The sequence below is a fragment of the Ogataea angusta genome (genome assembly GCF_019207475.1).
Source record: "Ogataea angusta isolate 61-244 chromosome Unknown 61-244_NODE_12_length_299177_cov_91.812086, whole genome shotgun sequence".
Classification (NCBI taxonomy): domain Eukaryota; kingdom Fungi; phylum Ascomycota; class Pichiomycetes; order Pichiales; family Pichiaceae; genus Ogataea; species Ogataea angusta.
In genome coordinates this window covers 132,897-154,336 of record NW_025065226.1, presented here as the reverse complement: position 1 = coordinate 154,336, position 21,440 = coordinate 132,897, and the positions used below count along the sequence as shown (strand labels likewise).

The 21,440-nt window shown below is 52.7% G+C and overlaps 15 protein-coding genes across 15 annotated transcripts; 7 read left to right on the top strand and 8 right to left on the bottom strand.

Moving 5' to 3' along the window:
* Positions 1 to 72: 72 nt before the first annotated feature.
* On the top strand, positions 73 to 2,352 carry KL928_005060 (uncharacterized protein; the record flags this gene model as incomplete). The annotated part of the gene is made up of 2 exons (XM_043205828.1): positions 73 to 587; positions 732 to 2,352. 2 exons carry the CDS (start codon positions 73 to 75, stop codon positions 2,350 to 2,352), a joined length of 2,136 nt encoding a protein of 711 aa, XP_043057647.1.
* A 17-nt stretch (positions 2,353 to 2,369) lies between these two features.
* Positions 2,370 to 6,008, top strand: KL928_005059 (uncharacterized protein; the record flags this gene model as incomplete). The annotated part of the gene is made up of 1 exon (XM_043205826.1): positions 2,370 to 6,008. The coding sequence occupies one exon, from the start codon at positions 2,370 to 2,372 to the stop codon at positions 6,006 to 6,008; it is 3,639 nt and encodes a 1,212-aa protein (XP_043057646.1).
* A 21-nt stretch (positions 6,009 to 6,029) lies between these two features.
* KL928_005058 (uncharacterized protein) lies at positions 6,030 to 6,749 on the bottom strand (the record flags this gene model as incomplete). The annotated part of the gene is made up of 1 exon (XM_043205825.1): positions 6,030 to 6,749. The coding sequence occupies one exon, from the start codon at positions 6,747 to 6,749 to the stop codon at positions 6,030 to 6,032; it is 720 nt and encodes a 239-aa protein (XP_043057645.1).
* Positions 6,750 to 6,780: 31 nt separating this feature from the next.
* Positions 6,781 to 7,398, top strand: KL928_005057 (uncharacterized protein; the record flags this gene model as incomplete). Its single annotated transcript, XM_043205824.1, has 1 exon — positions 6,781 to 7,398. The coding sequence occupies one exon, from the start codon at positions 6,781 to 6,783 to the stop codon at positions 7,396 to 7,398; it is 618 nt and encodes a 205-aa protein (XP_043057644.1).
* A 48-nt stretch (positions 7,399 to 7,446) lies between these two features.
* KL928_005056 (uncharacterized protein) lies at positions 7,447 to 8,745 on the top strand (the record flags this gene model as incomplete). Its single annotated transcript, XM_043205823.1, has 1 exon — positions 7,447 to 8,745. The coding sequence occupies one exon, from the start codon at positions 7,447 to 7,449 to the stop codon at positions 8,743 to 8,745; it is 1,299 nt and encodes a 432-aa protein (XP_043057643.1).
* Positions 8,746 to 8,804: 59 nt separating this feature from the next.
* KL928_005055 (uncharacterized protein) lies at positions 8,805 to 10,331 on the top strand (the record flags this gene model as incomplete). The annotated part of the gene is made up of 1 exon (XM_043205822.1): positions 8,805 to 10,331. The coding sequence occupies one exon, from the start codon at positions 8,805 to 8,807 to the stop codon at positions 10,329 to 10,331; it is 1,527 nt and encodes a 508-aa protein (XP_043057642.1).
* A 22-nt stretch (positions 10,332 to 10,353) lies between these two features.
* Positions 10,354 to 10,860, bottom strand: KL928_005054 (uncharacterized protein; the record flags this gene model as incomplete). Its single annotated transcript, XM_043205821.1, has 1 exon — positions 10,354 to 10,860. One exon carries the CDS (start codon positions 10,858 to 10,860, stop codon positions 10,354 to 10,356), a length of 507 nt encoding a protein of 168 aa, XP_043057641.1.
* A 91-nt stretch (positions 10,861 to 10,951) lies between these two features.
* Positions 10,952 to 11,653, bottom strand: KL928_005053 (uncharacterized protein; the record flags this gene model as incomplete). Its single annotated transcript, XM_043205820.1, has 1 exon — positions 10,952 to 11,653. The coding sequence occupies one exon, from the start codon at positions 11,651 to 11,653 to the stop codon at positions 10,952 to 10,954; it is 702 nt and encodes a 233-aa protein (XP_043057640.1).
* A 37-nt stretch (positions 11,654 to 11,690) lies between these two features.
* KL928_005052 (uncharacterized protein) lies at positions 11,691 to 12,932 on the bottom strand (the record flags this gene model as incomplete). The annotated part of the gene is made up of 1 exon (XM_043205819.1): positions 11,691 to 12,932. One exon carries the CDS (start codon positions 12,930 to 12,932, stop codon positions 11,691 to 11,693), a length of 1,242 nt encoding a protein of 413 aa, XP_043057639.1.
* Positions 12,933 to 13,038: 106 nt separating this feature from the next.
* On the bottom strand, positions 13,039 to 13,296 carry KL928_005051 (uncharacterized protein; the record flags this gene model as incomplete). The annotated part of the gene is made up of 1 exon (XM_043205818.1): positions 13,039 to 13,296. The coding sequence occupies one exon, from the start codon at positions 13,294 to 13,296 to the stop codon at positions 13,039 to 13,041; it is 258 nt and encodes an 85-aa protein (XP_043057638.1).
* Positions 13,297 to 13,548: 252 nt separating this feature from the next.
* On the bottom strand, positions 13,549 to 14,484 carry KL928_005050 (uncharacterized protein; the record flags this gene model as incomplete). The annotated part of the gene is made up of 1 exon (XM_043205817.1): positions 13,549 to 14,484. One exon carries the CDS (start codon positions 14,482 to 14,484, stop codon positions 13,549 to 13,551), a length of 936 nt encoding a protein of 311 aa, XP_043057637.1.
* Positions 14,485 to 14,696: 212 nt separating this feature from the next.
* KL928_005049 (uncharacterized protein) lies at positions 14,697 to 15,848 on the top strand (the record flags this gene model as incomplete). The annotated part of the gene is made up of 1 exon (XM_043205815.1): positions 14,697 to 15,848. The coding sequence occupies one exon, from the start codon at positions 14,697 to 14,699 to the stop codon at positions 15,846 to 15,848; it is 1,152 nt and encodes a 383-aa protein (XP_043057636.1).
* A 32-nt stretch (positions 15,849 to 15,880) lies between these two features.
* Positions 15,881 to 18,421, bottom strand: KL928_005048 (uncharacterized protein; the record flags this gene model as incomplete). The annotated part of the gene is made up of 1 exon (XM_043205814.1): positions 15,881 to 18,421. The coding sequence occupies one exon, from the start codon at positions 18,419 to 18,421 to the stop codon at positions 15,881 to 15,883; it is 2,541 nt and encodes an 846-aa protein (XP_043057635.1).
* An 85-nt stretch (positions 18,422 to 18,506) lies between these two features.
* Positions 18,507 to 19,580, top strand: KL928_005047 (uncharacterized protein; the record flags this gene model as incomplete). Its single annotated transcript, XM_043205813.1, has 1 exon — positions 18,507 to 19,580. One exon carries the CDS (start codon positions 18,507 to 18,509, stop codon positions 19,578 to 19,580), a length of 1,074 nt encoding a protein of 357 aa, XP_043057634.1.
* A 240-nt stretch (positions 19,581 to 19,820) lies between these two features.
* On the bottom strand, positions 19,821 to 21,347 carry KL928_005046 (uncharacterized protein; the record flags this gene model as incomplete). Its single annotated transcript, XM_043205812.1, has 1 exon — positions 19,821 to 21,347. The coding sequence occupies one exon, from the start codon at positions 21,345 to 21,347 to the stop codon at positions 19,821 to 19,823; it is 1,527 nt and encodes a 508-aa protein (XP_043057633.1).
* Positions 21,348 to 21,440: the final 93 nt, after the last annotated feature.

The window sequence follows — 21,440 nt, the reverse complement described above, 5'->3', positions numbered from 1 at the left end:
TACTAATAAAAATGTGCTATTCATCTTTTTTTAATTTTTTTTATTTTTTTTCCGCGGCTGTGCAGTTACTTCATGGTGACGAACACGCTCGTGGTGACCGACCAGTACCTGCTGGACGAGGCGAATGGCGATGTTCTAGATGAGTTTCTGGCGAGTTTGCAGAAATGGGGCGTCGGAGACAGTTCTGTCTCGGTTTCTGTGCTGCGTTCGCTGCGTCGGATAGTCATCGTCTTTGACGCGCCCGAGACGGCTCAGAAGGTGTATGAGCTGCTGCAGAACCAGGGGATTCGGGCCTCCTACTCGCGTAGGAACTCTGCGCGCTCCGAGTCGCTGCTGGAAGCGCCTGCCCGGCTTGAACCCCCGGAACGCCGCGTGGAGCTGCAGTCTCCGCCGCCGTCGCCGTATCTGGGGTATGTGCAGGAGCCCGAGGAACCGCCGGAGCCAATCACGATGACGGAGCCGGAGTCGTTTTCGCATCTGTTGTACCAGCCGACGCGCGACGAGGCGGCGCGAGAACGTGTGTTTGAGGGCCGCGCAGAGCAGCCGCGTGTGCCGTTGCTGATAGTGGACCGCGAGGAAGGCGAGGCGTTGCGCAAACGGCAGCAGGAGATCGAGCGGGAGAAATTAGACGATTATAAACTATCTGAGAGATAGCACCAAGGCCAGAGACGCGAACATCAGGGCCTCGGTGATGTATAGAGCGACCTTGGGGTCGCTTTTCAGCGTCAGAGTGTACACCGTGAGGAAGAAGGTCGGGGCGGCGACGCTGAGCGTACTGCGGATGAGCGCGAGGCACCCGAACAGCTCGCCGTTGCGGTCGGGCGCCTGGTTGTACTTGAGCACGGTCGAGTGCAGCACAGGGTCGAGAATGGACCCGAATCCCTCGAACAGGAAGCTGGCGAGAAACAGCGACGGCGACCCGGCGCAGATCATCAGCAGTCGTCCCACAATGTCCATGAAGACGGCGAGCAGCAGAGCAAACCTGTCTGTTGCGTCGATCACGGTGGTCTCCTTGCGGAAGTGATGGGCGAGTTTCTTGGAGAACCACGGGTTGAACACGAGCAGGACGCTTGCGCGGCACAGCATCGCGAGCCCGAGACAGAAACTGAGGTCTCTGGACGACCACTGGAATTTGAACTTGCCGTAGATCGCCCAGACGACGCCTGCCCCCATGGTAGCAGAAAACATGAGCACTTCGACGACGAGCAGTTTCACGACTGTCCAGCGCGCGGCGCGGTCGACGTTGCCGTTGGCGTCGCGTCTGGTGATCCACAGCAGCCGCAGCGACGAGCCAAACCCAGCAGCCGGCTTGGAAGCACTGATGGACGACATTCTTCTGCTCGACCGCCGCCGCAGCTTGCGCGAGCGCGATTCGGGCAGAAACAGAACCACGAGCACGAGAGCGAGCGCCTGCACCAGCACCGACAGCACGTAGGTCTGGATCATCGGCAGCGGCACAAACGCGCCGGTCATCGGGCCCAGCGTGAGCCCGATGTAGAAGAACGCCACGAGAATAGCCATGTACGTTGCGCGCTGCGTTTCCTCGACAACGTCGATCAGATAGCTGTTGGCCAGCCCCATGGTGACGGGCATCGAGCCGGCGAGCGTGCTGAGGAAATGCACCGCCAGGTACCGCCCCGGCGTGAACCTTGCCTCGTTTGCTGCGAAAATCAGTGCTTTGAGACACCCGGACACCACGAAGATAAGGATGTTGTACGCGAGCAGCGGCTTGCGTCCGTACACGTCGCTCAGGTGGCCCATCTTGACGCTCACGAGCACCGTGCTCACGCCGCCAATCAGGTTCTGCCACCACTGGATCCGCGTGCCGAGCTGCTGGCTTGCTGCCGAGCCGCAGCCGATCTTGTCGTCCGGGTGCTTGCTGTTGTAGTAGCGGCACGCGCCGTCGAACGTGAGCGTGAGCTCCTGGCCCTGCTGGATGCCCAGCACGAACGCCGTGATGAACACCACCACGCAGATCATGAACACCGACGGTCTCTTGTGCCACGCCAGCCGGCGGTGGTCGCGCAGGTTTTCCAGCACGAGGTCCATGTCGGACTGTTCGAGGTCGTCGTCGCTGTCGCTGGCCGTGCACGTGTGCTCGGCCTGGCGAACGCCAATCGCGTCCTCCAGCACGTCGTCCTTGAGGTACACATCGACCATCGGGTCGTCGAGCGGCATTCGGGGGCTGAGGGGGCTGTGGCGGCCGTTTCCGGCCATGTACTGCTGTTTTGGCGAGCTGAGCAATCGGTCTGTCTCCTGGTCCATAGCAATTCAAGACAAGAAATGCGAGTAAATAGCACGGCCGAATTTCTATTGACAGTATTTTTTTTTTTTATCGTACCTCCTCCCTAATTATCACCACACACCCAATGGGGGACGAACCAGCGGCAAACAAGCCCAATCGCACGGCCGTGACGCCCGTGTGCGTCGCGACGGTCACGCGGTACTTCGACGGCCACAGCGACCCGGCCCTGCTCAGCCTTGTTGTCGACGACATCGTGTACGTGCTCAGCACCCCCAACTCGCGGTGGTGGGACGGCATCCTCGTCGACCCGGTCGGAAACGTCACGCGCGGGTGGTTCCCGCCCTCGCACACACGCGTCATCCATCAGGGCACGCCGATGCAGCCGTCGGTGTCCACTGTGCGCGACGAGCGCAGGACGCTCGAGTCGCTCAACGTGCCGAAAAACATCTCCTTCTCGTCGACGGCCTCGGCCCAGACCCCGCACAGAGAGAGTTTCCAGAGCACGCAGTCCGGCGACCGCTCGCAGTCGGTCACAATGGCGTCTCCCGAGGAAATCAACTCGTACTTCTCGCAGTCGACGTCGCAGCCCAGCTTCAACTTCCTGCCCGTCTGGGTGCCCCAGATCACCCAGGACGACGAGTTCGTGTACCACAACAGCGCGCTGAACGTGTACGCCAAGGACCTGCCGCTGATCAGCGCCGACTACGTCGACCACGGCTCCGCGCTCGAAAAAACAGACCTGTCCAGGTTCAACGGCCTGGACGTGGTGCCGATCGACGCCAAGGAGACCGCGGCAGACTCCGAGTCGCAGGCAGAACGCCCCTACGACCAGCCCCAGAACAGAGACACCATCGTCGAGTGTCTCACCGACACAAACGGCAGACTGTGGCACAGTCCAGACATGTTCTACTTCTCGCCGCTGGACGTCACCAACTGGCCCGACCTGTACAAGAAGTTCCGGTATCTGGTCAACATGTGTCTGGACGCGATCGGCAAGAACTCGCGGCAGCTGTTTCTGGTGCACCTGAACAGCATCTCCGAGACCGTCACGCTGTTCCATCTGGCCAGCAACATGGGGGCCCGAGACCTCGAGCGCAACGGGGTCGCCGACAGCGTGCGCGAGAACCTGCACAAGATCACCAGCTCGCTGTCGCAGCTGGCCATCAACGGGAACCTGCACTTTGTCGGGTCGAGGCGCTCGCTGCACTATCTGGGCGGCGACGACGCGGCCGACGCCGAGCTCAGCAGCACGGACGAGCTGGACCACGGCGGTCAGACGACGTGCGGGTCCGAGGCGTTTTTGCGGCGGGCCGAGCGCGACGCCGCCAAACTCATCAAGCGCGCGGGCTCGCTCAAGGAGACGTTCTTGCAGCTGCGGTACGCGAACCACGTGGACGCAGAAAACCTGCCGCTGGTGTACCCGCGCTTCTTCAGAGGCCGTTTCCACGCAGGCAACTTCTCGAACCCGTTCGACGACCTCGGCAACGCGCTGCACAGCTCCGAGAGTCTGTTCATAGACCCGCATTCGCACAAAAATAACGTTCTTCTCGACGACGAGGCCATCGAGTACTTGACCGAGTACAAGGCCAAGGCGTGCGAGATTCTCGAAAACGTGGTCCAGGTGCTCAGCACGCAGGTCCCGCGCGACGTCAAGTACAAGGACTTCATCGAAGACCGCAACCTCAACATCGTCACGCTCATCTACCACAGCGTGCCGGCGCTGAACCGGTTCCTCAACATCCTCGAGTCGATCGACTTCACCATCTTCATCATGGTCAACCGGCTCGCGCGCAAGGAACGGCTGCGCAACGAGCGCGTCGCCGAGGACGACGACCCGGAAAGCGCAAACCGGCTATTCTACGAAACCACCTCCAAACAACTCGAGCCCGTGCTCACAGAGTTTGTCGAGCTCAAACAGTCGCTCCACGACACCCTCAGCGACCTCATCATGGACGCCCAGAACATCACCGTCGACGACCCAGAGGCGTTCGAGGGCATGAAGGAGGAAGAGCTGTTCTACGACAAGTCTATCCTGTCGCTCAAGACAAAACAGTTTGCGCGCGCGCTCGTGGCCAACCTCAACGAAAAGGACTTCAGAGACCTCAACGACGGCGAGTACCTGTACGACTCGAACTTGAAGCTGCGCGCGACGATCTCCAAGGCGCTGCAGCAGTTCGACCTCGTCATCATGTCGACGACCCAGCTCAAAGAAGAGCGCCAGTCGATTCTCAACTACTGCACGCGGCTCATGAACACAGACTTCAGCGTCGCGTCGCTCTTTGTCGCCGAGCGCCACAACACCATGATCTCCTCGCTCAGCCAGTCGGAGTACAGCTACGGCCGGCGCAGGTCACGTGACACAGAGACGGAGCTGCCGTGGTTTTTGGACGCCGACGACGAGGAGCAGTCGGTTATTTTCGACATCAGCGGCATCAAGGGCGGGCCTGCGGAAGGGTTGGTGTCGCGCCTGGTGAACCCGACGCACGACAACGACGACGAGTTCAAGGAGACCATGCTGGCCACGTTTGTGACGTTCATGACGCCGGTGGCCTTTTTCGGGGCGCTCATCGACAGGTACAACGTCCAGATGCCCGAGGGGCTGAGCTACGAGGAGTACAGTGTATGGGTGGAGAAGAAGCTCAAGCGGCAGCGCGAGGAGGTGCTGCGTGCGTTCGCCAAGCTGTTCAGCACCGCGTGGTTGGTGCAGTACAGCTCCCCCGAGCTGCGCGCAAAATGGGACGTTTTCATCGACAGCAACAACGTGGACGCGAAGCTCGCGCAGCTGGGACGGCTGGTGATGGCGATGAAGACGCAGGACGAGTGGTTTGCTGAGTTTGGCCACGGCAACCCGGAGCCGCAGCCGTTCGAGGGCCGGCCGCCTGTGCCGCTGATGCTGGGCAAGAACCTGCGCAACACGTCCAAGCTGCGGCTGCGGGACATCGACTCGATGGAGTTTGCGCGCCAGATCACGCTGATCCAGTTCGAGCTGTTCCACAAGATCGACAAGTTCGACCTGCTTGCGCGGTCTTACCATTTCAACCGCATTTTCAAGCATAGTGAGCCGGTTGGCTCGAAGAGTATCGCCAATTTTGTGCGCAACTGCAACGTTATTACGCACTTTGTCATCTACATGATTCTGCGTCAGCGCGATATCCAGGCCAGAGCAGAAAACATCAAATATTTCATTATTGTTGCCGACAAGCTGCTCAAGCTCAGAAACTACTCGAGCATGACGGCGATCATCTCCGGGCTCAGCTCGACGTCGGTCAGCAGGCTCAAGAAAACGTGGGTACTGGTGCCCAAGCACCTGGTCGCCAACTTCGAGAAGATGGACCAGCTGATGTCGATCGGAAAGAATTACAGCGAGTACCGCAGCATCCTCAAGTTTGTGAACGAGGACCCAGAGCCGTGTCTTCCATTTTTGGGCATGTATTTGTCGGACCTGCGGTTTCTCACCGACGGAAACTCGGACTACTTACACAACAACCGCAACCTTGTGAATTTCGGCAAACGGCTGAGCATCTACCGCACCATCCAGGAGGTGATCAAGTTCAACGCCAAAGCGTACCATTTCGAGAAAATCGACGAGCTATGGACCTATTTCTATGGCATGTGGGAGCAGCTTCCGGACGACGACAAGCTATACAACATTTCGCTGAAGCTGGAGCCGATGGTCAGTCTGGTGAACCAGCAGGATACCGAGAAACGTGCGCGAGGAGTGGACGCGCGTGTGTTCAAGAGAAACGTCCCCGCCCGCTTATGATCTGAATTAATGTATGAATGTCTACTGTTTGGCTGTAGCTTTTTGTAGCAGGTAGCCATTAATTTCTTTTCGCAGCTGGACAGAGTCTTTTTCGCATGTGTCGATGGCCGAGTCAAACGACTCGTCGAAAGCCGTGAAGTCGCTCCAGATGCCCAGGATCTCGTCCTGGCCGCTGAAATTGACTGCCATCTCGTGGTCCGTCGAGCCTGAGTACCCGCACGAGGCCACGGACCGAATGTTAAGACCAGAGTCTACCAGAGCAACACTCACGCCATTTATGATGTTCTTGAGCGTGTAGACCAGCGAATGGGCAGGGTTCAGCGCCACCACCTGCACAAAGATCTCGATCGAGGATTTCGGGTAATTTTGCAGAAGAATCAAACTTTGGAAATTGGAGAGCATAAACGATTCCAGCGACGCAATGAGCCTCTCCTTATCTGGGGTGATATTCTTTCTGTTGTCCTTCAGGTTGTCCAATGGCAGGAACTTCGACAGCTCAACGCTCACCTTCAAGCTGGCCTGGTCGTTGAACGATCTCGTGAAGTTTGGACGAGGCCCGTAGATAGACGTAATTATGATGGTCTTGTCGTTCTCCAGGTACGACGATCCGCTGCAGTTTTGTATGAGTCCCGTCTCCAGGAAAATTTTCGGATTTGTGTGCTGTGCGGGCGGCTTCGATTCGGCGAAAACCAGCGGCCTGACATTCGCAGGCCCCAAATTTCTTCTTCTATCAACGTTCATTAATTAAAATAATTTTTTGTTATTTTTTCCCATGAATCAGCTCCAGGATTTGATAAACAGTGTCGGCAAGAGTTCTGCCGCACAAACAGTTTTGCAGAACGAGCACGTACGGAACGCATGGCACGCCATCCAGAAAAATGAAAGCTGGCTCCTCTACGGCAGCCTGTCGCTCGCCGTGGCTCTGCTGGTGAGCATGTCGTTTGTGGCCCAGCCGAAGCCAAAGAAGAGAAAGAGGTCGAAGAGATCCAAGTTGCAAAAGCCTGAGCAGCCAAAGCTGAGTCCAGAGCAGCAGGCGCAGCAGGACATCGATGCCATTTTGCGCGACTTTGAGACCAACTACGTTCCGGAGATGGACAAATACATTGAGGCCGTGGAACAGGAAATCGCCAAACCTAGCCCACCCAAGCGGAAGTCCAAGAAGTCGGCAAAGAAAGCGGACGCCTCGTACAAACAAAAGTACGAGTATCAGTACCTGTACTTCAACGAGAGCTTGTTGAAGCTGCTGATGAAACTGGACTCAGTGGAGATCCACGACAGCCAGGACCTCAGAGCCAAGCGCAAGCAGTGCATCAAGACGATCCAGAGCTATTTGAAGAAACTCGACTCCTACAAGCCCGAAATCGATAAGCTTACCAAAAAGGGCCTGTAATTTAATGATTTGGCTGTGCTAATTTTTTTCAATTTTTCTCTGGACAGCATGAAAGAGAACCTTATTGGAAAATTGGATTTGCTGCAGTTCAAGTACGAGAACTTGGATCCTCCGCGGTTTCCACTTTCTCGCAAGCTGGCAAAGTCCAAGAACGCGCACCATGTGAAGCTTCTGACGCTATCTGAGGACGAAGCTTTGAAGATGATCAAACAACTGAAAAGAGAACTATTCGAGCGCAAATACCATTCTGCGTATTCCAAGTTAGAGCGGCATTTGGGCGGACAGATCAGGCAGGTGCTCAAAAACAAGACCACGAAGCCAGAAGACCGCAAATTGTACGAGAAGCTGGAGAGCGAACTGGATAAAGTGATAAAACAGAAACTGACCAAGCTGGGGTCCAAGATATTCCACCGCGAAGAGGTGCGTGGGGTTCCGCCAGAATCGTTCTGGGAGGACCGTGAGAAGCTGAAAGGGCACACATACGAGACAGAACTGAATAATCTCGTATCCAGGTTGTTCAACAAAAACACAGTCAAAGAGGTGGTGCAGCAGACAGAACACAATTTCAAGCTGGTTCTTGGTGTTGACAAGAGGGAAAAGAAGCCGGAGACTGCCAAACAAACCGAAAGTGAGAAGAATACTCTGGAAGACGAGTCTGAGAGTTCTGGTGACGATTCTGACGAAACGAGCGTTTCTGAGGACACCGAGAGCTCTGACGACGAGAAACTGGACGCAATATATTCCGACTACAAATCCATGGTGGCCGGATCGTCGGAGGAAGACGACGGCGAGCTCGAAGAGGGCGTGAACTACAACCAGGTCACAGACGAGGAGCCGAGCGAGCAGTCAAGCGAGTCTGACGACGAGCAGCCAGACTACGAGTCGGCCAAAGCGGAACGCAAGAAGCTCGGCAGCGACGACTTCTTCAGCGAGCTGCAGCTCCCTGCGTTGGCCGGCGGGTACTATTCTGGCGGCGAGGACGAGGAGGAACTGGAACAGGCAGAAAAAGACATGAAGAAGCTGGCCAAGGAGCGCAAGAACAGGCGGGGACAGCGGGCTCGTCAGAAAATCTGGGAGAAGAAGTACGGCAAGAACGCGAACCACGTCAAGAAGGAGCGCGAGAGAGTGCAGTCTGAGAGGGAGAAGCAGCGGCTTGCGTACGAGGAACGGGTGAGGAAGAGAGCCGAGAAAAAGAAGCAGGAGGAGGAGAAGAAAAAGCAGGCTCAGGAGAAGCCGCGCCAGCCGTCTGCGGCCGACAAAATGCATCCGTCATGGGAGGCCAAGCGGAGGGCCGAGGAGGCGCTGAAAAACGTCAAGTTCCAGGGAAAGAAGGTGAAGTTTGAGTAGCGAGGTGTAGATATAGAACGGAAAAGAAAATTCACAGCCTGAAAAAATAATATATTTTTATGTTTCGGACATTGCAAGTGCTGCGTCAAATGAGCTCGTCCGTTCCGCAGATCCAGCTCAACAAAGTTGAGACACAGATTGTCAACCTTCTGAACGAGTACACGCGGTACTTCAACGAGCACAAGACGTCTGCCACGCAGCAGCCTCTGGAGCTTCGAATCACCGGGGGGTGGGTCAGAGACAAGCTTCTGGGCCGCGAGTCGCACGATATCGACATTGGCATCGACCATCTGTCGGGAGTCGAGTTTGTGACGCAATTGCAGGAATATATAAAGGCGCAGAACGGCGGCCAGTCGGTCAACAGCGGCGTTTACAAGATAGAAAAGAATCCGGAGAAGTCCAAGCATCTGGAGACTTGCACGACGAAACTGTTTGGGTTCTCGATCGATTTCGTCAATTTGCGGTCTGAGAAGTACGCCGAGGACTCGAGGATCCCTGAAATCGAGGTCGGAACCGCCGAGGAGGACGCTTTCCGTCGAGACGCGACGCTGAACTCACTCTTCTACAACCTGACCACGGGCCAGGTCGAGGACTTCACGGGCCGCGGGCTGCAGGACCTGCGCGATGGCGTCCTGCGCACGCCGCTGGATCCGCGCAAAACGTTTCTGGACGACCCGCTCAGGTGTTTGCGACTCATCAGGTTTGCGTCGACTTACAACTTCCGCATCGACGAGCTGGCGCTGGCTGCCATGCGCGAGGACGAGATAAAGCAGAAACTGAGGGAGAAGATCAGCAGAGAGCGCATCAACGTGGAGTTCAAGAAAATCATCATGGGCAAGAACCCGGTGTACGGGCTGCGGCTGATCGAGGACGTGGGCTTCTACCAGCTGTTTGAGTGCGAGCAGCCCGGCCACGAGGCCGGAAACGAGGCAATGAAAACATCCTTGAAGGAACTGGTGCAGAAATACGACTCTGTTGAGCAGGAGCTGAACAAAAACGAAACTCTGAGCAGACTACTGGCTACCGTCTACTCCTCAGATATCAGCAAACAGTCGCTATTTTTGAACCTGATTCTTTATCCGTGGAGGGACGAGAAAATGGTTCTGGGCAAGCACAGCGTTCCAGTGCCGAGCCAGGTGGTCCAGGAAGCTCTGAGGATGCAGCTCAAGATAAGAGACCTGGTTGGACTGTGCTGCTCCACGCTCGAAAAATACAACTCAACATATCTCCACTGGAACAACATCGCACGGTCGGAGCTGGCAACGACACTGCTTATACCGTACAGAGAGGAATGGCGACTCATGCTGCTCACCAACATGATTGTCTCCATTTTCAAAGATTCACAGAATATACACACACTCATCGACAACGGCGCCAGGTTCGCCGACTATGTCGAGTCTCAGAACCTCCAGGACGTGCACAACACCAAACTCCTGCTAAATGGCAAGGAGGTGGCAGCTGCTCTGAATAGAAAACCAGGCCCATGGCTGTCGGACGTGAACGCCAAACTGCTGACTTGGCAGCTCGACCACCCGTCCTGCTCGAAACAGGACATGGAATCTTACCTACATAGCATCTCGGGATGATGAGATTTTATTAGCAACTTACTTAGATCTTCTCCTCCTTGACACCGTGCTTCCAGATAGCAACAAATGGAGTGACACCGTCCTCTCTGTAGTTGAGCAGGACAATCATTCCGTCTGGGTCCATGGACTCACCGGTAAAGAACTCCCAGTCGTTGAAAGAACCAACAACCTTCTTGACGTAGGAAGTAGCACCCTTTTCAAAGGCCTCGACCTGGTCTGGAGCAGTCTCAGAAAGGTGGGCCTTGACCTTCTTCATGTAGCCCTTGATGTAGGTCAGGAACGATTTCTTGTCGAACTGGGTCTGTTGCAGTCTGAAAGAGTAGACAACGTTGTTAACGGTCTCAACACCGTCGTCCAGGTCCTCACCACCATCTTCAGCAGATGGGTTGGCACCGATATCGATGTCGGCGCCAGCCTTGATTTGCACCATCTGGCAGTCGGCCTCGTAGATGGCTCCATCAACCTCCTTGATGTCGTAAGCGTCAGATAGCAGCTCGTCACCGGAAATCACGTCTTTGAAAATAATCATATTAAGGAAGCAGGGATAATTAGAAACGTGAAAAAAAAAATTTTCATCACCGCATGGAGGAGGATTAGCTTACGTAAAGCAAAAGTTTCAGCTACTCAACTGCAACGCACTCTCCTGTCAGTTCCGGATCAACAATCAGCGATAGCACCTTTTCGGCCACGTCGTCGCACGTGAGACGCGACGACTTGACCGTCCCCTTGGTGACTTTTTTCCCAATGTCTGTCTCCGGCATCAGTCCCGGCATGATTGCGTTCACTCGCACTTTCTTGGACTTCATTTCGAAGGCCAGCGTCTGGGTCAGTTTGTTGAGACCGCTTTTCGAGACGCTGTATGCTGCGGTTCCTCGCGAACAGTCTCTGGCCAGCACTGAGGAGATGTTGACTATGTTTGGATTTTGCAGACGCATCATGCTTCTGGCAAATAGCTTGCACAAGATCAGCGGAGACACGAGGTTGACATTGATGATGTCCTGGATTTCCTGGCTCGGCGTCGACATGAGCAAGCTGGACTGCGGGATGCCGGCGCAATTGACGAGGATGTTGGCTGTTTTGAGGCCTTCGTGGTTTTTCACTATCGACTCGAGGCCGCTAGGGTCTTTTAGATCGTATGCTACGCAATCGTGTTTTCGAGGATGCGGATAAGTCTCGTTGAGTTCTTCCACTTTGCGCTGGAGTTTCTCGAAGTTCCGTGACAGGAGAGTCACCTGGCACCCGTTAGAGCCCAATTTGCGTGCAATTGCGTAGCCCAGCCCCTGGGACCCGCCGGTGATAAAAGCGTGCTGGCCGGAGAGCATGAAAAAAAAAATATGGTAGCAAATTTGCTAATCACTATTATATATTTTTTATCAACATGCAGCTATTTTCCATGCTGACGTCTGGACTCACATAGTTGAACAATTTTGTGGATAATCCGCGCTGCTGCATCGCGTAGACACGGCTTTCGTCGATCGCTCGTCTGGCCTGGAGCCCGATCTCTGTCCTCTGTTTCAGATTAAGCCCCGTAAAATGATCTGCTCCGTCGTTCTCGCTCATTCCCGGCCGCACCCCGCTCGTGGCCCAGCAAGCCATCTTGGACAAGTAAACAAACTCCTGCTGTCCAATGCCAAAGTTCTCCTTTAGGTAGGCCCGGGATTCCTCGAGCAGCCAGTTATATTTACAAGCGTGGCGACAGCACATGGCCACCAAAAAGCCAGAGAACTGGAACTCGGGATCTCGCTGAGCGTTCAGCAGACACCGCAACGTGAGATCTGTCGCGGTTCCACACAGATGCTTCGAGAAGCCGACCACCTTGCCCGGATTCTCTAGACTCCTGACTGCCGTCGCCAGGTCCAGGTCCTTGATGTCTGTTTTGAGCCGGGTGACACAGACTGCACCCCTAGCGTGCTCTTCTTTCATCTTAGTGTCGAACTTCATCCGTGGCGACTGTCTGTCGATCAGCAGTACCTGTTTGTCGCCTGCTACCATGCCCGGATCAGTATCCAGGGCTCGCAGAAGATACCTGGCAAACTCGCCGCGGCCGCAGCCAAACTCAACGTAGACAGCGCCGTCGCTGAGCAGGTTTGCGTGCGCCATGTGGCCGATCAGCGACGCCTGCTGCGTCACGTGCTTGCGGTTACTGAGCTCGTTCATCCGCTCTTCGAGCCCGTATTTGTAGTCGATCTGGCTCATTTCGAGGTCCGCAGAGTACAACTGTTTGTAAGCGTCGCTGAACTGGCGCACGAAGGCTGCAAACTCGGCGTAGTCCAGCGGACTATTTTCCAGCGCAGATTCTCCCTGGACGTTGAAATCGACCACCAGCCACGGGAATTTGCCCACGTTGGATTCAAACTCCAGCTTCTTTCTGAGCGTGTTGCACGTTTTGAGATGGCGGCCCAGCTTGTCGGACCAGACAGTGTGCGACGGGTCCAGAGGACACGGGACTCTGGTGACGGTTTTCCCGTTTTTGGTCTTAGAAAACAGCTCGCCCTGCGGCAGGTGGTTGTAGCAGTACTGCGTGTCGCTGCGAAGCTGCACACCGCACGGCCGGCCCTTGTGGGGCAAGAAATACGGACATCGCCGGATCGTCTCAGACATGGAAAAGTTTTAAGGCTGTGAAAAAGGTTTACGCAAGGAATGTTCGGTGAATTCATTGATCTCATATGTATACATAAGAAGAAGTAAGGAGAGCAAAGAGGATGAGCTATTTCTTGGCCAGGTTGTCCTCGAGCGTGCGCACATGGCTCTCGAGCTTTCTGATGCTTTTCTGGAGAAGCAGGACGTCAGAAACGACAGCATTGGACGAGGACTTGTACTCGTCGAGTAGATAGTAGTATGCACCGAATCCGGTTATGGACACGCCGGCAAAGAAGCCCAGCAGCACGCCTCTGAGCGAGGTGTTGGATCTCTTGACGGGAGTCGCCACTGTGGACTGGAGTCTTCTCTGGACAATTGGCAGCATGATGGCGTAGATGGAGAAGAAAGAGCTGATATGCTTAGCTTGGAGGCGAATTGGTCTGAATCAAACAGTAGGCAGGACTGGAATGCTAAATTCACGCAACAGCTAGCCGGCGTATCACGCTTGTTAATATGTATCTTCTCCACTTAAAATTATTGGCTGGGAAAAACCCACCTCCGTTTCAGAGCCGGGTAAAAAATACCGAAAAACCATTAGGAAAAAAATTGGGCAACAGAGATGTATTATTACCTAACACTAACCGAACAAGTCGAATCCCATGTCGTCGTCAGACTCCTCCTCCTCCTCGGCAGCAGCAGCAGTGGCCTCCTCGGCTGGGGCAGAGGAAGCAGCAGCGGCTGGAGCGGCAGCAGCATAAGCGTCTGGGTTGGCAATTCTGTCCTTGATAGCCTCAGATCCCTCGAAAGTGTAATCAGTAGCAACGGAAAGAGCAAGGATGTTCTTGTAGTTGTTGATGATCTGGTGGGACACAGCTGGGATGGTTGGGTAGCCAGCAGCCAGCGAGATCTGGGTGATGGTGGAGATGGCAGAGACAAAGTGGCCGACCAACTCCTCATCGGTGATGTCCAGAATGGACGATGGGAACACCTGGCCGTCGTCGTAGACTTGCACAACGGTCAAACCGTACGTGAAAGGCGAGATGTTCAGCATGTTCAAGAGAGCAGCTTCGGAAGGTCCGACCTTCTGGTCCTTGGTCAAGATCTTAACGTCAGTGGTAATCTCAATGGTACCTCTGGCAATCTTGGTTGGAACACCCAAAGCCTGGAAGAAGGAGGTCTTACCTGGCTCCATACCAGTGTTACCAGCTGGAACAAACACATCGGCTGGGGCAATGGCACCGGCTCTGGCTGGAGCAGCAACCTTGTTCTCCAAGATAACGTTTCTGATGGTCTTCAGATCAGAGTTGGTGAAAACAAATCCGACGTTACCTCTGACGAAAGGCATAAGCTTTTCGTAGTCTGGGTTCTCGGCAATGAATCCTCTCAGGGCTCTTCTCACCATGGTGTTCTTACCCATAAGAACGACGGCATCTTGTCTAAGAGCCTTTCTAATCTCGTGCATTTGCTGAGAAGAGACGTTGTCGACACCAACGATGAAGACAGACTTGTACTCCTCAAGCAGCTGCTTGAGCTTGGAGAAATATTCGGCCTTCTTGTCCTTGTTAGCTCCCATTTCGTTTCTGTTACAACGTTAGGCTTTTTAAAGCTAGATGAAGTTATTTCCCGGCTGAATTTTCTGAAAAATTTTAGAAGGGCCCCCAGCCCAAAATAATATCACGTGACACTGTAAAGGAAACCGGTATCCTCTGAGATCCTCTTATGGGCTACAAATAATTGTCTCCCCAATTAGAACATTAAATTATTCCGCTATTTTATTGCTATACCATGAACCGTTCCCAGCTGGACACGTTGCTCTTGGAGCTTCCCTATGACGATCTGGGACTTGCACTTGTGCAGTTCAAGGAGCAGCTCAAGCTGAACGAGGAGTCGCCGGCGTTTCTCCAGACAGTGTTCCCCCGTCTAGCAGAGGTACTTGATAAGCTGGTGGTTCCAGGCCTGGATAGCTACGTGAGCGACACCAGTAAAAGCATCCTTGAAAGCTCATGCGACGTTATTTGCTGGTTCTACAACACGTTCTACTCTCATAGTCGCAACGGAGGCACCGAGCTGATCAGCCCAGATCTCACTCTTGGACTGCTATCCTCTTTCTGGACCAGAATACCAAATTTCCCGCAAACACATCCCGACGGATTGGTGCTAGTTACCTCCACCATCCAGATAGTCCTCGAAACAATTCCGCGCACTAGCTATGACGACATTTTCAGCTGGCTCAAGGACGCCGAGCCACCAAAACACTCGAATGCCGCTGTGGACGAGTTCTTTTTCACTTGTGTGCGATCGTTCACGGCAAGAGTGGTGCTCGATGAGCTGGAAACATTAACCCAACGCGGTCGACGTCTCTCTGGGACGCCAAGAGAGCTTTTAGATTCCGTTCTCGAGATGTACGAGCGATGGAGACCAGCAGATAGCACAGAAAGAGGGGAGTATCTTTTGGATCGCGAGCTGAGCATCCTCAAGAAGTCTGCCAGCTCAGAGCCAGCCACCGTGATCCACGACTCTGCGTGCTCTCCGGTCACAGACCCAAATTGCTACAAGTACTTCCTCCAACTGGAGAGAGCGAAATATGAGAAACAAAAAAATCCGGACTGGGTGCAGATCTTCGAGTGTTGCAGAGAAGTGGACTCTCCGAAATCCAGTACCTGTTCCAGCTCTCTAAGCACTGTGGTCTTCGACACGTCTGACTTCCAACGCCTCAAGGAACCTAAATCACGATGCAATGTTTTCCGTAAATTGTTCAGAGTCACAAAGCCACTATTCGTTTCCAAGAAAATTGACTCCAATCCTCCAACCTCATGTCAACTATCTACCTTCTCCACTATGAGATACAGGTTTCTAGACTGGTTCTGGAGCTTTTGGTACCCAGTTGACGAGCACGAGGAGAAAAGGTTCCAGATCTCACATTCTTTCTCCAATTAATTCGCATTTATTATTCCGCTAAGCTATCTTATCTAGGCAAGGAATTCTCCTACGATATCGCACATGGAGTCGACTCCCCAATGGACTCTTGACCGCTGCTTTTTTCCTTTAATAAAGCTGCTATCTCTAACCTTATGTTGTAAAAAGTATTGCAACCCTCTGAGTAACGTGGGCTGTTCCTTGCATTTATCAATCCGCTCCACCATCGTTTTGTCGTTGTATCTCATGTCTTCCGTCTTGTGCTTTTTGTCCCCGGCACCAAAGATTTTCTGCTCTGACAGCTTTCCAACGCTGTCAAAGAAACTAATCATAAAAATCTCCACAAACAATTTCGTATCTTCGTTAGCTGTGAGGAAATTGATAGTACGCAAGACGTTAAGAGGTAGCGACCCTTCACCAACAAGAGTGCCGAACAGTCTTCCAAGGTTCAATGTTTTCTTCAGTTTTTGATCTTCGTCCTCCGTGTCTTCGAATCCTTCGTATTCTTCTCCTTCTAGTTCTTTGAGCAAATCCCATAAGTTGAACTGGAACGTCTTTCTCATAGCATGGTCTTCGCAAAGCTTTTTGGCGACAAAAGCGTAATACGGATTGAAAACGGTCTCGATGGAGGCACAATGCATCAGAATTCTTGGAATTTCACGTTGTTGGGTCTTCTTCAGCCGTAATTTCTCTAGTTTGACATACGCATCCATGTAATCGCTGGCGGACATGATGGATATGAAAATGGCACGTCTGATGTCCGTGTTCATTCTATGCTGTTTGGCCAGCTCCAGCCAGTTTGGCTCAGACTTATCCAGCGCATCGGTCACAGTCTTTGTAGACTCTTCGACCTTTTTCTCTTCTCCTTTCCAAGCAGAGCCGACAAGCCACCATTTACCTTTTTCGTTGATATCCTCTATATCGCTCAAGGTCACTTTGATGGGATCGGCACTCCTTATTCTTCCCAGCTGTTTTTTCAGTCTAGTCACCAGTCCCGAGGTTGCTTCGTTTTCAAGATGCTTGAGCTTGTTGTTCTTCAAGTTAGAAACGGTCTCCACCAAAAACTTCGACCTGGTGCTCATGTCCGAGCCAACATTCTTGTTCAAAATCAGAACAATTTCCTTTAGCGAGCTAGGATCATCCGAGCGAAGCTTTGCACCGCAGGATCGGATCAATTTTAGCAGAAGCTCTGTCTTGAATTCTGTAGGACTCTCAATCAGCTTCTGTCCAATCACGTCATACATCAATCTGGAAGAAAGCAGATTCAATTCGTAGCAAAATGCAATCAGCGCAACCAAGTTCGATGCCTCCTTGTTGGAGCTTTCTGTCTTGATATAATCGCAAACTTTTTCCACCAGCGTCTGGATGGCATACGCGCCAAACCCCACTCCCTGCAAACGGTATAGAGCAACAATGACTGCAGCATAAAGAACAAGAAAGCTATCGAGCATCGGCGTAGATACCAGCACCGATTGAAAAACCACCTTGATTATAGCTTCGTTGACGATTTGGCGCGAATTCTCTGTATACAATGCATTCAGGTCATTGACGACTGTCAAGAAATTTGCCTCGGACAGCTTGTTGAAGGGGCCCTTGACAGAACGAATAACTTTTTGAATCTCTTCACTATCGTCATTTTCGAGCATCTTACGACGCAGGGCCGGAGGAACATACTTTCCAGCAGGAACTGGAGGAACGTAAGGGTTCTCGCGCACAGAAGGACCAGTCTCTGATTCCGACTCGCTTTCGGATGTCTCCAAATCGCCCATCTCTTTCAAGAGCTCTCTGTCCTCCTCGTCCAGAGATTCGGTGGTGGAGTCCTCGGCTTCAGATGCTGAGCCATCGAAATCCAAGCCGTCTAAAAGTCCTCCAATGATGTCGTGCTCATCGGTCTTCTTCAGCTTGCTGTTTTTCTTGATTCCAAGCTTGTTTGCGTAGTATTCAAGATCGTCGTCTGTTTTATCAAATGCTCTGGGAAACGTTGCTGAATCGGGAAAAATCTCTGATTCTGTGTGCGACTCATCTTCCGACTCGTCAAATTCCTCCTCATCGGACGTTTCCCCGTCCAATTCATCGATCTCATCATGTAACTCGTCCTCCTTGACTATCTTCACGTCGTTGCCCTTTTTAGCTCCTTTCAATTTCATTAGCTGGGCCATCACGTCTTTCTGCTCGTCATCAAGTGAGTCATCAGTATCATTGTCAGGCTCTTGCTCCTCATCCTCTTCGTCGTCGTCAAACCCTGTGAATTCTTCGTACTCTTCTTCTTCACTTTCGTTCAAATCACTATCGTCAGCTTCCAGCTCATCTTCCTTCACAATTTTGAGCGGACCATTTTTCACCTGCTTTCTACCTCCATTCTTTGTATCCCTAACGCCCTTGACGTTCTTCAATCTATCCATAATCGCCCTTTCCTCCTTGTCTCCCCCTCGCTTCCTCTTCTTCTGTTCTCTCTGCTCCTTCCGTCTTTCCCTTCGACTGACCTTCCTCTTTTGTCGTTTGAAACGCTCATCGTGGTCGTATCGGCCGCTTTCGCGGATCTGATCCATCAAAGCGCCAGGGATATTCACCCCGTGCCGATCTCTCTTACCCATCTTGACTAAATATTTTTTTTTGAATATTTTTTTTGATGGCTGTACTTTAAAGTGGCAAACGCTTTTAACAATATTCATCCTGAGCATGTTCAAGAAAATCGATCCAAAGCTTCTCACGGATGCGGTCTTCTTTGTTGGGGCCTCCCTTTCCATATTCTATCTTCTCACACATATTCTGGGAGAGGAAGGGCCGGCACGGACATCGAAAGAAACTAAGAAGAAGGCCAAGCTGTCCCTTGAAAAGCTAAAGCGTGCGAATCCGGGCCTCAATCTTGAGCTCTCTGAGTACGAAAAGGTGATCCTCAACAGTGTAATCCCTCCAGACGAAATAGGTGTCTCTTTCGAAGACATCGGAGGCCTCGATAATATCATCAGCGATCTGCAAGAGTCTGTGATTCTTCCGTTAACATGTCCCGATCTGTTCACCCAATACTCCACCCTGTTGCAAGCGCCCAAGGGCGTTCTACTATACGGACCTCCGGGGTGCGGGAAAACGATGCTGGCCAAAGCTTTGGCGTCCAAATCAAGAGCAAACTTCATATCTATCAGGATGTCTACAATCATGGATAAATGGTACGGTGAGTCCAATAAGCTGGTAGACGCGCTGTTTTCGCTCGCAAACAAGTTACAGCCATGTATCATATTCATTGATGAGATTGACTCGTTTTTGCGCGAAAGAAACTCGATGGACCACGAGATCACAGCAACACTGAAAGCCGAATTCATGACGCTTTGGGACGGGCTCACGTCGTCGGGAAGAATCCTCATTTTGGGAGCCACCAACCGGCCTGACGATATCGACTCGGCATTCATGAGACGAATGCCTAAACGATTCCCTATTAATATGCCGAACGCAGAGCAACGGCACAAGATATTGGAGAAATTACTGGACAATGTGGATTACGATTTCGAGCTAGACAAACTCGTGCAAATAACAGACGGCCTGAGCGGGTCGGATCTCAAGGAGCTTTGTCGCAATGCAGCGATTAATTCCACCAGAGAGTTCATTAGAAACAACGTGAAAGACGGCAAACCAATCAATCCGAAAGAACAGATAGTGATGCGGCCGCTGCGGGTGCACGATTTCATCGAGAGCGTGACGCCGAGCGACTCGCTGATCAAGAAACTCGACAAGCTCAAGATTGACCCTGTCGACTGAAGTCTACGCAGATGTGCCAACGAACCAGCCACGAAACCATAGATGCGATTCCATGTACGCTTGCCAATGCAAGAGAATTCTCCTTGGACGTTGATCTAGACATCGCTTTGAATCAGTATACCACATGAACGGTATACAGATCTTCGAAGATGTCATATTATGTTTTTGTAATGAAGAAAATTTTCTGTGTTTATTACCGGGCACAGCTGGTCGCACTGCACAGCCGTGGAAATTTATATACTAACGTCCTAGGTTGTGTGCTCTTCTTTTTTTGTTGTAGGCTTTGCTCTGCACATGAACGTATAGCACGTGGGTGCCGCCGATGACAAGCGTGATCAGAAGCAGCAGCAGGTTCAGCGGAATAGGGTTCATCTTGAACACCGTGTGCGTGAGTCTGTCTAATGGAGACTGCAGGAAGTTGAAGATACCAGAGATGGTCATGACGGAGCCGTAGACCGTTCCAAAGGTCTCGAAACCAAACACTTTGGCGCAGTAGTCCGATATGGAGGTGTAGAAGAACGGTCTGTAGCACACGAAGATGAGGACGTTGACGACTCCGGCAGCAAACGAGTTCTTGATGCAGTTGAGCACGCCGATCAAAATGGACACTGCAAGCAGAATAAACATGACCAGCGAGGTGGAGCAGCCGTCCAGAATGCGGCCAATCACAGGGATTGACAACACACCGCCGAGCGGCAGCGCAATGTCAAAGATTTTGTTCAGTTTGGCGGATTTCTCGTACGAGCCAAGCAAAAATGTGTACTGCGAATTAACGGTTGCAACAAAATAATTTAGTCGGAGCATCTGGATGGTTGCAAAAAGACAAATCAGCAGGAACCAGTATGTTCTGAACTGGTACGACGAGGGGTAGCCGTGCAGGATACCGAAGACGGAGTTTGGCGTTGGCGTGGTGACTTCTTCGAGCTCCTCCTCCACGTACGCCGATCTGTATGCCTCTCCGAGCGAGGACCTTCTCTTGGCTGCGCCTTGGACGGCCAGAAGATGCGTGTTTTCGTTCACCTCGTGCAGCGAGTCCTCACGCTCCAGAGCCACGGCCAGCCGCTGTTGTTCCTCGGTAGGGTTTGGAATAAGGTCGACTGGTGGAGTCAGATAAGACTCGTTTGGCATGATGAAGATCTCCGCCAGAGCGATAAAGAGCGGGACCACAAGGTACATCTTGTAGAACGTTTCGATTTTCAAGGCGTCCGGCCACCTGGTGTAGGCGAATTTGTACACCAGAAACACGGCCGAGGAAGTGTCGAAGGCTCCGGTCAAAAGCGCAAGAATCAATCCGGATTTTTCAGGAAATGCGTTGGACAGCTGGAAGCTCGAGATAAACGAAAACGGGCCGCCCAGCGCCATTGCCGCGTATCCCACCAGGTACGGGTCGAACCACGTGATAGATTTGGAGTAGATAAACACAAGAGAGGCGAACAGCATGGACGTTGCGCCTATCAGTCCGCAAACTCTAGGGCCATACAGGTCCAGCGTTCTGCCAATCAAAAGCGCACTGACGTTGGTCAGAACCGCGCCGGTGGTGAACATCATGTTCAATTTAAGGTCCTGTTCTGTGCAGTTCGGTATGAAGCCCTCCGTTAGGTAATCTTGCGAGCTCAGGTCGCATGCGTCCTCGTAGACTCCCTGGTCGACGAGAATGGGCTTGAGGGCGGCGAAACCAAAGATCGGACCCGCTCCAAAAAGACACCAGATCACGGCGCATGCCACCTGGGCGACTCTCTTTTTGGTGGGTGTCTCGAAAAAATACATGGTTCAGTCTTTCAGGTGCGCAGGCGGGCCTGAATGCATATATATTTTTTCTGTGCTGCAAAAAAAAAAAAAAAGCTGCAGATATGGAGGCCG